Below are 14,030 nucleotides of genomic sequence, written 5' to 3'. Positions count from 1 at the left end.
ATCTCATCCAGGCCTTGGAGCAGCATTGTAAAGTAGAGGGAGGCTACAGCGGCATCAGAGACGTCTACGCTTCTACTCCCAACCACGACGACGTACAACAGAGCTTCTACTTAGCTGAGACACTCAAGTAAGACCCACAAACTGAACAACTTTATATGCACACCCTTCACTTCTGTCCTCTTATGATTGTGCTGTTATTGCATTTTATGGAGGGACTGGGATCCTGCATCCCCAAACTGATAGAGATGTCAAGTCACACACACACACACACACACACACACACACGCACACACTGTTGTAAACACAAAGTATGATGTTGTTATTCATTCAGACAAAGCTCCACAGTGGCTTAGGTCACTGGCAAGGTTACTTCACTACTCAAAAGATTGAGTGAATCTGCGAGGCTTTTGAAGCTACAGCATATGAATCAGTCTCAGAATTAATTGAGACTGCGTTTTCTAAAGCAGACTGGGTGCGATATTAGACTGAGACTGACAACGGAATAAAGATTCAAGTGTCTGGGCTCTTAGCTGCTTGTGCATTCAATATCTGGATCAGTAACAAAATAATTTGGTTAGATCTCTGTAGGATCATCTATTGCAGCACTGCACATTCTGCTGACAGTATATTAACCATACTGTGACCATATGTTGTGTTCACATCAGCTTTAAATTAGAGATGTATTGGGGGTGGTGTCCAATAACTGAAAACCATTGTTCTGCTTCACAATATATTCACCTTTCTGACAACAAATACATTTCTGCACTATTTTCCGACATATTTACATCAAGTAACCCAATGAATTCATGGAGTAAAGCTAAAGTATTTAGCTGCAGCACTATTTTCTTCAATGTTACCTCTACAAGAACACTTCATGTGAGGGAAAAGTGGCAACTAGATACAGGAATAGTTAAAATAAATAGTCCATAACAAGTAGCAGAAGGCTGCAGCACAGGTTTCAGAGTACAGGCCTGCAGATACACACAGTGTGCTTTGGTTGCTCGTGACCCCTAACTCAGAGAGCATCTTTGGTGGAACAGTTGTTAAAGTGACTCATGCTATCTGGACACATCAAATCACATATTGAGTGAACAGATTTAATGTCTCTTGAATGAAAAATCCACCCACACTGGAACGATTCTCACTGTGAGACATGTAATATGAAAATAATTAGAAACAGATTTTTAACAAGTAGCTTCCTCCAAATGCAGATTATCACCCACGTTTTTACAAATCCTTTATTGGCTTATTGGCTTATAAATGTACTTTATTTTTATTTACTCTAAATGAATTTTCAAGTACTGTAAACACCTGTACCTCTTCAGATCTTAAATAATAGACATTAGGAGGAGATGGACAGAAACTGAGAGAAACTCCACAGGCAGCTGCGACTTCTCACTTCTTAATAGTCGCCTGATTTTTTACTAAACTGCTCTCGTTTGAGGCTGTGTGTGTGTGTGTGTGTGTGTGTGTGTGTGTGTGTGTGTGTGTGTGTGTGTGTGTGTGTGTGTGTGTGTGTGTGTGTGTGTGTGTGTGTGAGAGCCACAAATGACTCTTTAAATGTGTTGTCAGCCACACAGTGTGATATCTGGTGGCTAATAGGGCTTTCCTTCTCAGATGGCTTTCCAACTGTGTTGAGGAAGACGGTCTGTTTAAAGCATGAGTAAAAATCCCAACTACAGTTTAACAAGTGTGAAAGTGTGTGTACATGTACAGTGTGTGTGTGTGTGTGTGTGTGTGTGTGTGTGTGTGTGTGTGTGTGTGTGTGTGTGTGTGTGGTTTTCTGTGTTTGTCCATGCTAACTAGAAACCTGTCTATAATACACACTTCTATTACGTTATTGTAATCTGACAAATTGCTGCTGATCATCTCAGGTTCTTTTATTTCCATCAACATCTTTATGGTCCTCTGCCTCCTTCATGTTCACGTCCTCCCCTCTGTCCCTCTTCTTCTATTATTGTTTTTATTCCCTCACACCAGACGGCCATTAACAATGAGCCAAGGTTAGCCTAAAGAGTCTGATGGGGGCCAGGTGCCATCCAATCCAACATTTTTATAGGCTGTAAATTTTAACAAGCTGCACCTTTACTCCCGAAAAGAAGAGAGAGTTGGCATCCAATATGCAAGTTGGATAGGATGGTTTTTGTAGGCATGATTACATTTTTTGGGGGAAAAGCATGAAGAAGAAATTTAAAATGCCTCATTAGCATTATCTAACATTAAAGGTCTCCCACAGACAACCAGAGGAAAAATAAAGAGTGTAATTGACCACCAGCTTGGGTAGCAACACAATAATTGCCTCATCCGTCAGGCTGCATGATATCCTTGATACTGGAGCCGGACCTCACTGGACACAGAAAATATCAATCCCATTTAGCAGCAGAGCCATAGGTCTAATCCTCCTAATGTAACTGGGGGATCTTGGCATCATGCAGAGCCACTTCCAGTATTCATCTTCCCACTGCTGCCAAGGACACAACCATACTTCACACTGCTGCCTGCCTTCAATCACTCGCCACTTTCTTGCGGTTTATTGGCTGGCGGAGGAGGACGGGGACTTGTTGCGAAGGTTGAGGACTTTCTGGAGAACCAGCTCTTCTGCTGAATAATGACACGTTTTATTTTTTAGCTTGTTCCTCTTTTCTGGTTTCTGGAACTTACTGCTGCTGGCTGTAAGAAACACTGTGTGTTGAAGCAGCAACTTATTTTTACTTTGTTGGTCTTTTATCATCACAAATTAGAGCATGTTCACCCAACTGTATAAGACGTGTTTTATTTCTACTTAAATTCAGAATCATTGTCGAGTCTTTGTCGGAGCAGAAATACACGCGGCAGCTCATTTGCTTTCCTTTTATCGATCTCTCTTTTCCTTACTCGTCATCTCTCCGTGATGAAGTCTGGAATGAAAATACTGGACCAGCAGCTGTCCTGAAACCTGTTTAATTTACTTAGTTTCATATCACTACTTCGATGAATAATATTTTTTTTCACTGTTTCATAAGCTCTGATGACATTGTGCAACAGCATTTCATCATTTAAGGTTTCATCAACTGGTCTGAGCTCGAGCCGTGCTCATCCTCTCCTCTCTGCTCCACATCTGTTTCAACCCTTTTTCTTTTTTTTTTTTTTTTTTTGGCAGAACTGCTGATAAATATTGCAAAAGCAGAACACAACTCAGAATAATATCAAAAGCACTGAAGGGGAAGCAGTGTTGATCCCCGAACTAGTCATCTTTATAAAGAAATGAACGCAGGAGTTGAAGTGTGTTTATGTAATCAAAACATTGTTTCACCCTCAAGACTTCGCTGTAACTGCATTTTTATGTCGGTACTGTAATTGTTTGTACTGTATAAACAGATAATAATCATCTGTTGGATCTTCAGATTTATTCGTTTCCATGGATCAGTAATAATAATTAAGTAATAATAAGTTTACTGACAGCATAACTGTTAGTTTACAGTAGTTTTGTTAAAGCTTGTTTCCTCCGTTGTCTCTTCCAGGTATCTCTACCTGCTCTTCTCGGATGACGACCACCTACCGTTCGACCACTGGGTCTTTAACACGGAAGCCCACCCTCTGCCCGTCATCAAGAAGGACAGAACAGACCCGGACAGACCCAACGAAGTGGAGTAGTGGACATCCTGCACAGACACCCAAAAAAAAAAGCACGTGCGAGAACCTCTGATTCTGTATACCTGAGCCTCCTGCTGTCCGTTTGAAAGAGTTTAGCTATTTGGAGTCAGCCGATGGGGACAGACGCCTCTTGACCGGATTCAAATTTTCATTTTCAATGAGATCAAAATCAAATTCACGCCTGTCGGAGCTTCCTGGTTGTATTTTATTAGATGATCCGCTGTGGTTTGCTGCTGGATGACGAGTAACTTGTCAACACGTAACAGAACGTCCCTCCACATGAGCTTAAAACCATGACGTGATAAATTATAGCATAGTGCTGTGATATCTCCAGACTGCTGTTGTACGTTTTTAATATTCTTGGACTCTGATATCTGAAGATATCATTACGTCACGTTTATCCCCTTTCAGCTCATTCAGAGGGACACTCTGGCCAGTTTCACATTACTCAGTTACTGTGTTGTTAGTAGCTACAGCTCCGTGTGTTTTCAGTTTTCTTGTGAAGGAGAACACAGACAGACCAGACGTCAACCAGTCATCTCCCTAATGTGGATCTATTGGGCACCGAACCCACAGAACCTCGAGCTCTCGTCTGAGGATCATAAGGCTGACTTAGCGAGCTATAGGACGCTCCTTCAACTTCATGTACGTTGTCTTTTCCTTCTGCTGTACCGCTTCAATATCTGATTAGGAACTGGTTCTCAAAGAAACGTTTGCTTTTCTAAAACCACGCGGTTGTCTCTGTGGGAGTAACGAACATTCGCAGCACAACCTGAACGTCTTTTTATGAACCTCCTGCTTCCCCTCGTCACCTTCTACCTGACTGCTCCTTCCTTCCTCTCCCTGAGTTTGGTGTGACACAGGAACAACTCGCCTCACCAGCTCCCCATCAGCCAGTAACGCCATCCCCACCCTCAGACATTGTTTACATAATGCTGCATATCTTGTTCTCTCAGTTCATCTGTGTTTTTATCTGGCTTTTTACATTCTGGATTTATTTCAGTGTTACTGAGGTTGGACCGATACAGGGGCGTCAGCTGACGTTAGTCTTATATCAGTTTGTTGTTGTTGTTTTTAGTTGTTCTTTGTTGTTGTTGTTCTTTAGACCTGGGGACACTGAATGCCTCAATCACAACTGATAATATTAATGCATATTTGTAGAATCTTGTCAGACGTCTCCCAAAAAGCAAACAGCTGACGACACTGTCAGCATCAGCGAACCTTCGTATCGGTCGTACCTCCTTCGCTTCTTGTCGTCGCTGTCCTCGTGTTGAAGTGTAGGACAGGCTGTAGGATCTTCTCTCCTCTATGAGGAGGCGCAGACTCGACTTCGCTGTAATATTTCTCCTTCACACACACACACACACACACACACACAAGAAGCCATACTGATTCATATACAGCTTTACCATTATGTCGTTGATATTTTTGTTGGCGTGCTGATTGTAGTGACATAAACTGTCTCGCTGTTTTTGATGTTGTAAGAATTTGTGTTGAAAAAGTCACACTGACCAGGTTGTTTAGTTGGAGTTTAAGGAAAAGATTTCTCCTGATGCCACACAGAACTGTAGCCAGATGAAGTCCAGTTTAGTCTTGGATCTAGTGCCTTCACTGTAGAAAAGGAGTTCGAAGACGAAGTCTTTAAGTAGGGGTCCCAAACCTCAGATGAGGATTATACCAAAACTAGACATGGATTAAAGGATAATTCCTCTTTTTAATGTGATATTCAATGTACAGTAAGTTTAGCTTGAAAGTGGCTGAAGGTCTGGTGAAAACTTCTTGACGCCTTTGTGATAAGTGGGAGGTGAAACCATTAAAAGAGAATTAAAAATGAAAAGAAGGAGCCTTCAATACTTCTCCTCTTTCTCCTGAGTCCAGCTTTGTCTAAATGGTAAAACATTGTTTATTGGTTTGAGACCAGACCAGGTCCCAGTCACTACATGTGCTTTGATAACACTGACATCTAGTGGTCACTGTTTCCTATTACAGTCCGCGTCAGACCGCAGACAGCAACGTTTCCAACACTGAAGGAAACTGATTCATAGTGATTTCAGAAACAGTAAAGTACAAGTCAGTCGTTAATCGTTCCAGGTGTTGATTATTCAGTTCACTAACCTTCTATATTTAGTAGTGGCAGACAGAGGGAGGTGTTAGATGGAGTTAAACTGACTGATTTTCATTTTAAGCATCCAAACACTCAGCTTTTGAGCAACAAAACCAAAAACCCCTGTAACAACGACCGCATCAGTCTGTAGATCGTTGGATTCCTGAGCTGTGTTCCTGATATCACTGTACAGACGTCAGCGTCTCTGTGTTCGACCTCTTTTGTTTAATTGGAGCTCGTATAGAGACATTTACGATGTTATCCAGGTGATGATGTTTGTGATGGTTGATTTTGCTAAATGTTGTTAATTTATTTTGTTGTAGTGAACCTGAGACGCGGTGGTGTCGGGAGCTGACCCCCAGGTGGCGCTGTGGGTGTAACTGAATATTTATCTGCCAAAACTAACATCCTGGTTTTTGCATTAAATGTTTAGTTTAGTGGTTTCGTATCAGACAGAGGCCAAAGAACCGGGACGATAGAAACTGTATGAATGTACCATCCAATGTGAAGTCGAAACGATTTGAAATGCTTGTCTGTCTTTGTTTTGTGTTTTATTTCTTTTATCTTTGAAAGCACAAGAAGAGGAAGCAACGTTTCTGTCTCTGCTGTTAATGTAGGAAATGATCCAAATCTGCCACATGACGTGTACCAGTACAAACGCAGCACACAGAACCACGTATTTGTTCTGATCTCTAACAGAAGGTTGACTCTCGATGTGTTCGTAGTAAACAACAACAAAGAAAAGTGGTTTAATGCATCTGTGTCCATTTCAAATTTCATGTTTTGATTATTTTAATCTGCAAACAGACAAAGTGTTAAAGTCAGTGCTGGAAACCAGGGAAGTTCATCTGCTCGCCACATCAATCTGTGCTCAACCATCTTTAGTGTGTTTTTTTCTACTGTAACTTTTTCATTACGGATGAATCTCGAGCACATAGCTTGGTTTATCATTTGGTGAATGAAATGCAGCAGTGAACATGGCCGTCCCAGTTTACCAGAGCTCATGCTGATCCTCTTCAGGTCCTGTTTTGTTCAACAACAGTCCAAAAACTCCAAAATGTTGAATTTTCAATAATGGAACCAAAGAACGATTAGAAAAACTAGATTCATGGTTCCATGGACAAACTCGGACACCTTCAGCTGGAACGGTTACAGTATCTGCTGCAACGCGTTGAAGACTTGAGGAGTTCTTGCTGACGTTCCTTTCCTCCATACAGAACTCCCTTGAAAAAAAGCACCATTTTAGGCTGCATTGCCTGGATTGGACTGAAGTCAGCCAAAGTTCATCGTGATGATTTTTGTCCACTTCCAAAATGTTTATTCTTGCAAAGATTTCTCTAATGGGGAGGGTTCAGTGTTGTAGTGTTTTGCTCCGATACGATAGCAGTGGTATGAATTTGTAATGATTTTTCTAAAATTTGCTAATGAAGTGAACGTAGTTCGCTGGTAGTAGGAGTGTTGTTTTACAGTTCCTCTCCCCACGGTGACGGTTTTTCAGTCTGTAATTTGGTTTCCAATGTATTTTGAGAATTAGAAACATGTTAAAGTAACCGTGTAGAGTTGACATTCAGACTTAAAGGGCTGATCCACTGAATCAGAATTCCCCCAGTAGTCAGAATCGAAGTACACGATGTGTTTCTGATCTGGTTGTTTCACTACCTGAACAGGGAGGAGATGCAGAATGTGCACGTGAGCCATCAGTGTGATGTTTGCTTTAGCTCCACATGGTGTGACATCAGACATCTCATGATCATTCTCATACACACACTTGATTTTCTTTGATTGTTTTTATTTTTTAATTGTTTCCTAAAAATGTTGAATTGTCTTTTGTGATTTTCAGAAAATAGTTTTGACCATCTGTTGCATTCCAAAGCCTTTTTATGGGAAATGCCAACTATTCATGGAATTCACGGTTCGGTTGGTCCAAATGAAAGTGAGGACATCTATTTTATTTTATTTCATTTTATTTTTTATTTTCGAGTGGTGCACAATCACTAAACATAACTGACAGGTCCTGGGACTGAAATCACTTCAATTCTTAAAATAGTTGGCATTTTCCTTTAAGGGGTTAAATGTGTGAACCAACCTCAGAAATGTATCTGTACAATTTGTTGCTGATAATCATTCCATTGCACATAGTTTACTTTGCGTTTATATGCAATATGTTAATTTTGTGGGGGAAATTGTTCTACTACTACTGTGTTAATATTATTGGGGATAAAAATGTAAATATTCCATTCTGGCAAATGAGCCGTTCTACATTTATATAAAAAATCTTCTGAGCTTATCGATTAAAATGATATTAATGAGCAGCAGACTTTTTAATAAACTATATTTGTTACACTTCTATTGTGAATAAAAATCTTTTAATAAGTGATGGTTGTGGATCGTCTTCTGTCTTTTCAGCCGTGATGCTCATGAGTGAAGGTCAGTGCTCAGTGGGGAGGTTTTTATCAACGCTTGGCGTTAAATTAACAGTTTATTTTAATGCTTTTAAGGTTTAAAGCGTTTCTTTTTTCAGTGTGCTGAATATATATGAGGTGTAGCCACAAACTAACAATAGTAGAAGAGATCAGGAGGTGATTTCATGTTTTATGAAATTAAATATGAAGTGGTTGTTTTGTCCACTTTGTCATTTTCCTATTCATAAGTTTGATGAAGGCACAGAGGAAAAAACAGACTCTGTCTCCTGATGCAGCTGATATTCATGCTAATTATTTGTGTCTTATCTTCTCGCTGACACTTCATCCTGCTCTGGCTGAACCTTTGCTGTGGAACTCGAGTGAATAGAAAAACATCGTTTGGAGCGATTGTTCCTTGTCATCACCTCCGCTCTCCGTCGTCCACACAGTTCTCTGTGGGTCTGGAAGTCACATGTTGTGTCCCAGGACCATGAAAAACAGCATCACAAACTCAAAGTTTAGAGCTGGCGTCTTATTAGAGCTGCTGAACCCTAACATATCACCTGGCTGCTGTTAACAGTAATGAGAAGCGGGGAATTATCTTTTAATATAGTTGTATATCTCCACTGACTGCTTAGATTTAGGGTTTTAAAACCTATTTTATTACCATATCGTTTGTTTTGTCACAAAACAGAATTGATCCTGAACTAAGACGTACAGTTAGGGGGGCTGCACACCAGAGGGCAGCAGAGCACCACACCAGAGGGCAACCTTCATGCTCATTACTTATTTCTGCTGCTCAACATAGCATGAGTGTTTTGTTTTTTGTTTTCTTTCAAGCTTACAAACATCGTCCATCAACCTGATTTGAAACTCTAAAAAGTCCTGTTATATACTTTGATCTTCTTGCATGTCTGCCCTCTGGAAACATCACTACTTAAACCTGACGTGTCTAAAAGCCCAGAAGAGTCTGAGCAGCATCACAGCCCATTAGCTGCAGCACAGAGATGGTTTGTGTTCAGGAGGTAAAAGAAGGAAGAGACTAGATCCACACAGGTTTTATGTTAACATTATTCAGTGAAGTGATTTATTTACTGTGGTAAAGACGATGCTACTGGTGAATCCTATTGTATTCTTCCTGTAAATACACCGAGAGCCACTAGAACCAGGAGTCAGACTCCTTATGTGTGTGAACGTGCAGCTCAGACACACAAACATGATTAAATACAGTAAATTAATATTGACACAATACTGACGGAGCGTTCAGTGACATCTCTGATTAGATAAAAGAGCAGGATTCATAACAACAGTGGGTTTTTAGATCATTTCATCATCAGGTGTGATGATAAATATAAAATGACAAAGATTCTGCTTCGGCACCGTGGCTCTGAATCTGCATCATGTTGTGTTTGCAATCGTGTCCTAAAAGTGACAGGTTGATTCATAGTTTCCCATTTGTTTAATTGATGGTGTAATGTTTGTGGGGAACCTGTCATTAATCCAAACATCATCTGTGTCAGTCGCTGCAAATATGACAAAACTGGGAGTCTGCTCATCAGCGGCGTGGCCTCAGGGGACCCGCTCGCTGTCTCGCTTTCCCGAAATGACTCGGAGAGTTGATGTGTGATCTTCCTAATGTTTCCTGTGAGGTGACACAGAGGTGGTGCATGTGCAGGAAGGGCTTCCAGGACAGATCACCACTCCTCATGTAGTCCCTTAGATTAGTGGCCTTCTTCACAAAGAATGAGTTGATGTGTTCACAGCAGCTTCACAGCTTTAGACGAACACTTCTACACTGATCATCAGTGCATTTAAAAGAACAGCTGTGTGGAAAGTTAAAGTGCAGAGATTAAAACAACGTTATTTTGTGAACTTGTAACTGCAGTCAGACGCAGCTGAGATCAGCTGTTTCTCTTTGTTTGTGCTAAGCTAACTCACCACACTCTGGCTCTGGCTGCATATTTAAGAGACACGAGAGTGGTGTTAGTTTTATTCTCTCACCATCAGATCGGAGGCAAATTAACAGAATAAATTTCTGCAGCTCCTGCCGGTTGTTTGGCATTCACAACTTGACCATAAAACCCCTGCAACATTTCTGCACTTGGCCAAGAAAAGAAGTAGCTGGAGTGACCCCCAATGACCCCAGGATACCCTCCAGTGTTTTGCAGTTCGCTCCACTGCACAGCATGAGCAGCGTCAGACACTTCTGATGCAGTCATTTCATCATTTCATCATTTCATCACTCCTGAGGTGACGTTTCTCTTTGACTTTTCGTTTTCCTCCCCTTCCGTGCGCCCACAGAACAGCGGAGGACTCAGATTAGCCTCAGTTTAAACAAGAAGAACAGAGCAGAGCCTCACACAGCAAACAAGTTTCACTGAGCAGCAGCAGATTACAGAACAGGGGGAGGTCGATCTCTCCATCTCTGCATCCACGTCCCTGAAAATGTGTGTGTGAGGATGGAGAGTAAAGCTGCTGAGCTACAATAACCCTGAAGGAGGAACTGTTTTTCTCTGTTGTGCTCATCTTTTATTGAACAATGGAGACAAGACAGACCTCAGGGTTTTTCTCATATTTACTCCCTCGTTTTAATGCTCTTATTGAAAAAGTTCTCAGCCTGTCCTCCACACACTTCGATCGATTCCTCCGTATGCTGAACGGTAAATGGAATAAAGGCACGCTGCAACTGTGTCTGAATTTAATCCTTTCCCCAACATGAAAACGGATCTAGTATTGGATTAGGATTCTATTCCCTGTGATATATTATCATAGAAGATGCTGTTGTTTCAGTTTCCTTCTCTCTATTTACTTTGAACTTTCAGTGTTCCTTGTCTCAGCTTTCAAAACCTCCATCAAACTTTGCTGCTGAACGAAAATAAAATCCTATTTATGGGATTCTTTGTTAGAATGATTTGCACAAACTACATTTTGCAGCACGTTGTAAAAGAAACAGGAAAATCTCCCATCAGTCAAACCATATCTGCGGTGTGCATGTGCTGATATGCATCTAAACTCCCTGTGGACTCACTGCTCTTTCCAGATTATGATCCATTTCAGAGCCTATTTATTACATAACGTATTATTGTCCCTGGTTTACTGTAGGCTCCCAGTGAAACATAGATTTAATCACACCCTGATGGTGACTGTGTACATATTAATGCATATAAATTAAAATGCATGTGCTGTAGTTCTTGTACCTGCAGCAGCAGCAGCAGCAGCAGCAGCTGTGTGTTTGTAGTTTATTTATTATAAAAATGACATCTCTGAGGTTTCCTGAGCCTCCTGTGTTCATTATTTATTATTTCAACATGAATTCACCTTCCTTTGATGTAATACCACCCAGTGAAGCCGGCGTGTCATAGACAATAATAGCTCAGCACTTACATCACCAGCCCACGTTCACACAGTCAATTGATGATGGTGCTGTTGAATGAAAAGACTGAGAGCAGCACTACACTGACACAGGAGGAAAAAAATAAAAGTTGGAGCTCTAACTGTGGAACAGGAAGTGGATGTAAAGGAGTCAAACTACCCAGCAGTTAAAGAGACGGTGGGAGTTCTCAGGAAATCCACCTCACTGCCGGGAGCGAGGTGACAGAATTGATGGGCTCTCAGGCCTGCAGGGGAAATATAAAGCTAGAGTCAGCTGCAGCCAGGAGTCTGTCTGCCGGCATCGTTCAGCATAAACACTCGAGACAGGTAGAATCATTAGCATGCAGCAGTCTACCTGTAGCTAAATCTGTGGGAAGGAACAGCGAACAGCCAATTACAGCACACAACTACAAGAGAGCTAGTGTTGGCAGAAGAGCCGAAGCTCCACGTTACGTCTGCAGCACGCAACAGGACACTTGATACTGAGAATTAGAGAAGGAGCAAATATCATTACACAAGCTGCACGGCTGCAGGTGTTTGTCATGTGGGGAGAAGTCCATTAGTGCAGACAGGTAAAAAGCCTCCGACCCCTCCTACACACGACCCCCAGCCTTTAAAGGACGTGACCTCATTGTTTCTTGCCGTGGGAGGTTTTGGCGTCTTTTCACTGTTTAGTTGTTGTACACGTGGTTTTTATTTTTGTTGTCAGCTACATGAAGCTGTCATCGATGACAGTTAAAAGGTATATTTGGGTCGACTCTTCCCACAGATCATCACAGATTTCTACAAACCCTTTTCCATCATCACACCACTGAACAGAAATCTTCTGCATCCAGAACCAGTGGGACTTTGTCGTTTCTGAGCTCGATGTTCAACAGTCTGTTGTCCGACCTCGGGGCTCGTGTGGAATCAGGAGCCGATTCCTGAGACTTTATGTGAACTTATACTAAAGCCTCTGTGAGCTCGGCAGGGAGCTGAAGGATGGCAGCACTAACACAAAGCACACACACACACACACACACACACACACACCTGCTGAATCTCTGAAGAGGCCATATGCATATATGCATACCTGTTATCGAGGGGACTGTCAAGGAACTTCCTCCAAGGACTCAGGGGTCAAACAAAGGTCCCGACCTATTTAATTTACGATAGGAGGAGCGCAGTGACCCTTAGCACAGTGAAGCTTGTGTCTTTTCAACCTACAAACCCGACGTAGGTGTCACAGGTGTGTTTGTTACTCTGCGTGAGCTCCTTTTTTACCGGAGCTGCTCTTGTGATGCGACTGAGATGCTTTGAACTGATCTAATACTGTGTTTCCTCCGCTAAAAACCACCTGTGAAGTTATGCAGTTGTGTTTCAGTGTGATCATTTCCCCTCCAGTGTTCACGCAGCACGCCGTATATTTCAGCAAGCAAAGAGATTAGATTGTTGTGGTTATTATGTTGTCAACTTTATTACTTTTCGGGTGAGCCATCGGGCTCTCCTAATTGGATTGTGGGTAGTCTATATTCCCTCGGCAAGAGGAAGCTCAAACTATAAAATATTCCAATTATTAAGCCTGAAGAAGTGAAGCGGAGTGTGTACCTCAATGTTATATCCTCTAAAAATAGAAACACAGATGGACGACAAACAAGTGTGTGTGTGTGTGTGTCTGTGTGTGTGTATGTGTGTCTGTGTGTGTGTCCATATGTTTGCAGTTGCAGAATCAATCCCCAGAACACAATGGAGAACAATAGAGAGCAGTCCATCATTTTGTTGCACCAGATACAATTCATGTTCCCATTCATCTTCCTCTAAAACACCAGCACACCTCCTGCATTTTTATTCTTTATTGTTTTGCCGTAGTCATCGTTGTTGTGCGTCAGAAATACAAACACTGAGCATACACACGGATCTTCATTAGTCCTGCTTTGCTCTGTCATGTTGTGCCAGCACGTCCTGTCCCATGATCATCTGCGATGTAATGCGTCTCTAAACATATGTGCAACTTTTCCAGTGTTTAAACTAATTTATAATGAACTTTAGTTTGAATTAATACTACAAAAGTTGAACTGTTGCTCTACAAAGTACTACAATAAGTAAGAAGAAAAGTGTCCTCATGAAATAAACATGTCTCGGTGCTGCATCAATGCATAAGATGTCGTTTCCAGTTTCAGGGTATGTAATTGAATCCTGTTTCATACCACAGCCTGTTATCAGACAGATGATAAACAGAGTGTCAGCTCTGCCAAATAGAGCTCTCGCTGCTCAGCGGCGCCACAATCAAAGTTTGTATTTCAATTTGTTCAGCTGCAGCAGTGACTTTAAATTCACACACACACACACACACACACACGCTTTAACGAACACGGCTCCACGCTCTGAGACGAAAGTGAAACTGTCAAATGTGCCAACGAGTTTCCAACTTTGACTTTTGCACCAGTGAGACTTGCAGCCTGACGAGGTGACGGATCAGGCAGCTCACTGTGCCTGTGTATTGGTTTCTGCTTATTCTTCATTTGAGGTTTTCCTCTGTG

General features: G+C 41.7%; 1 protein-coding gene across 1 annotated transcript in view; it reads left to right on the top strand.

Moving 5' to 3' along the window:
• man1a1 (mannosidase, alpha, class 1A, member 1) overlaps positions 1-6,960 on the top strand; it is a 92,491-nt gene extending 85,531 nt beyond the window's left edge. The window contains exons 11-12 of the mRNA XM_026341004.1: positions 12-127; positions 3,501-6,960. Coding sequence (XP_026196789.1) covers positions 12-127; positions 3,501-3,633 — 249 coding nt within the window. The 3' untranslated portion in view covers positions 3,634-6,960. The remainder of the gene's footprint in view (positions 1-11; positions 128-3,500) is intronic.
• Positions 6,961-14,030: the final 7,070 nt, after the last annotated feature.

The sequence above is a fragment of the Anabas testudineus genome, chromosome 24 (genome assembly GCF_900324465.2).
Source record: "Anabas testudineus chromosome 24, fAnaTes1.2, whole genome shotgun sequence".
In the NCBI taxonomy this organism is placed as follows: Eukaryota; Metazoa; Chordata; class Actinopteri; order Anabantiformes; family Anabantidae; genus Anabas; species Anabas testudineus.
The sequence above is the reverse complement of the archived record's forward strand: the minus strand, read 5'-3'. Positions and strand labels throughout refer to the sequence as shown.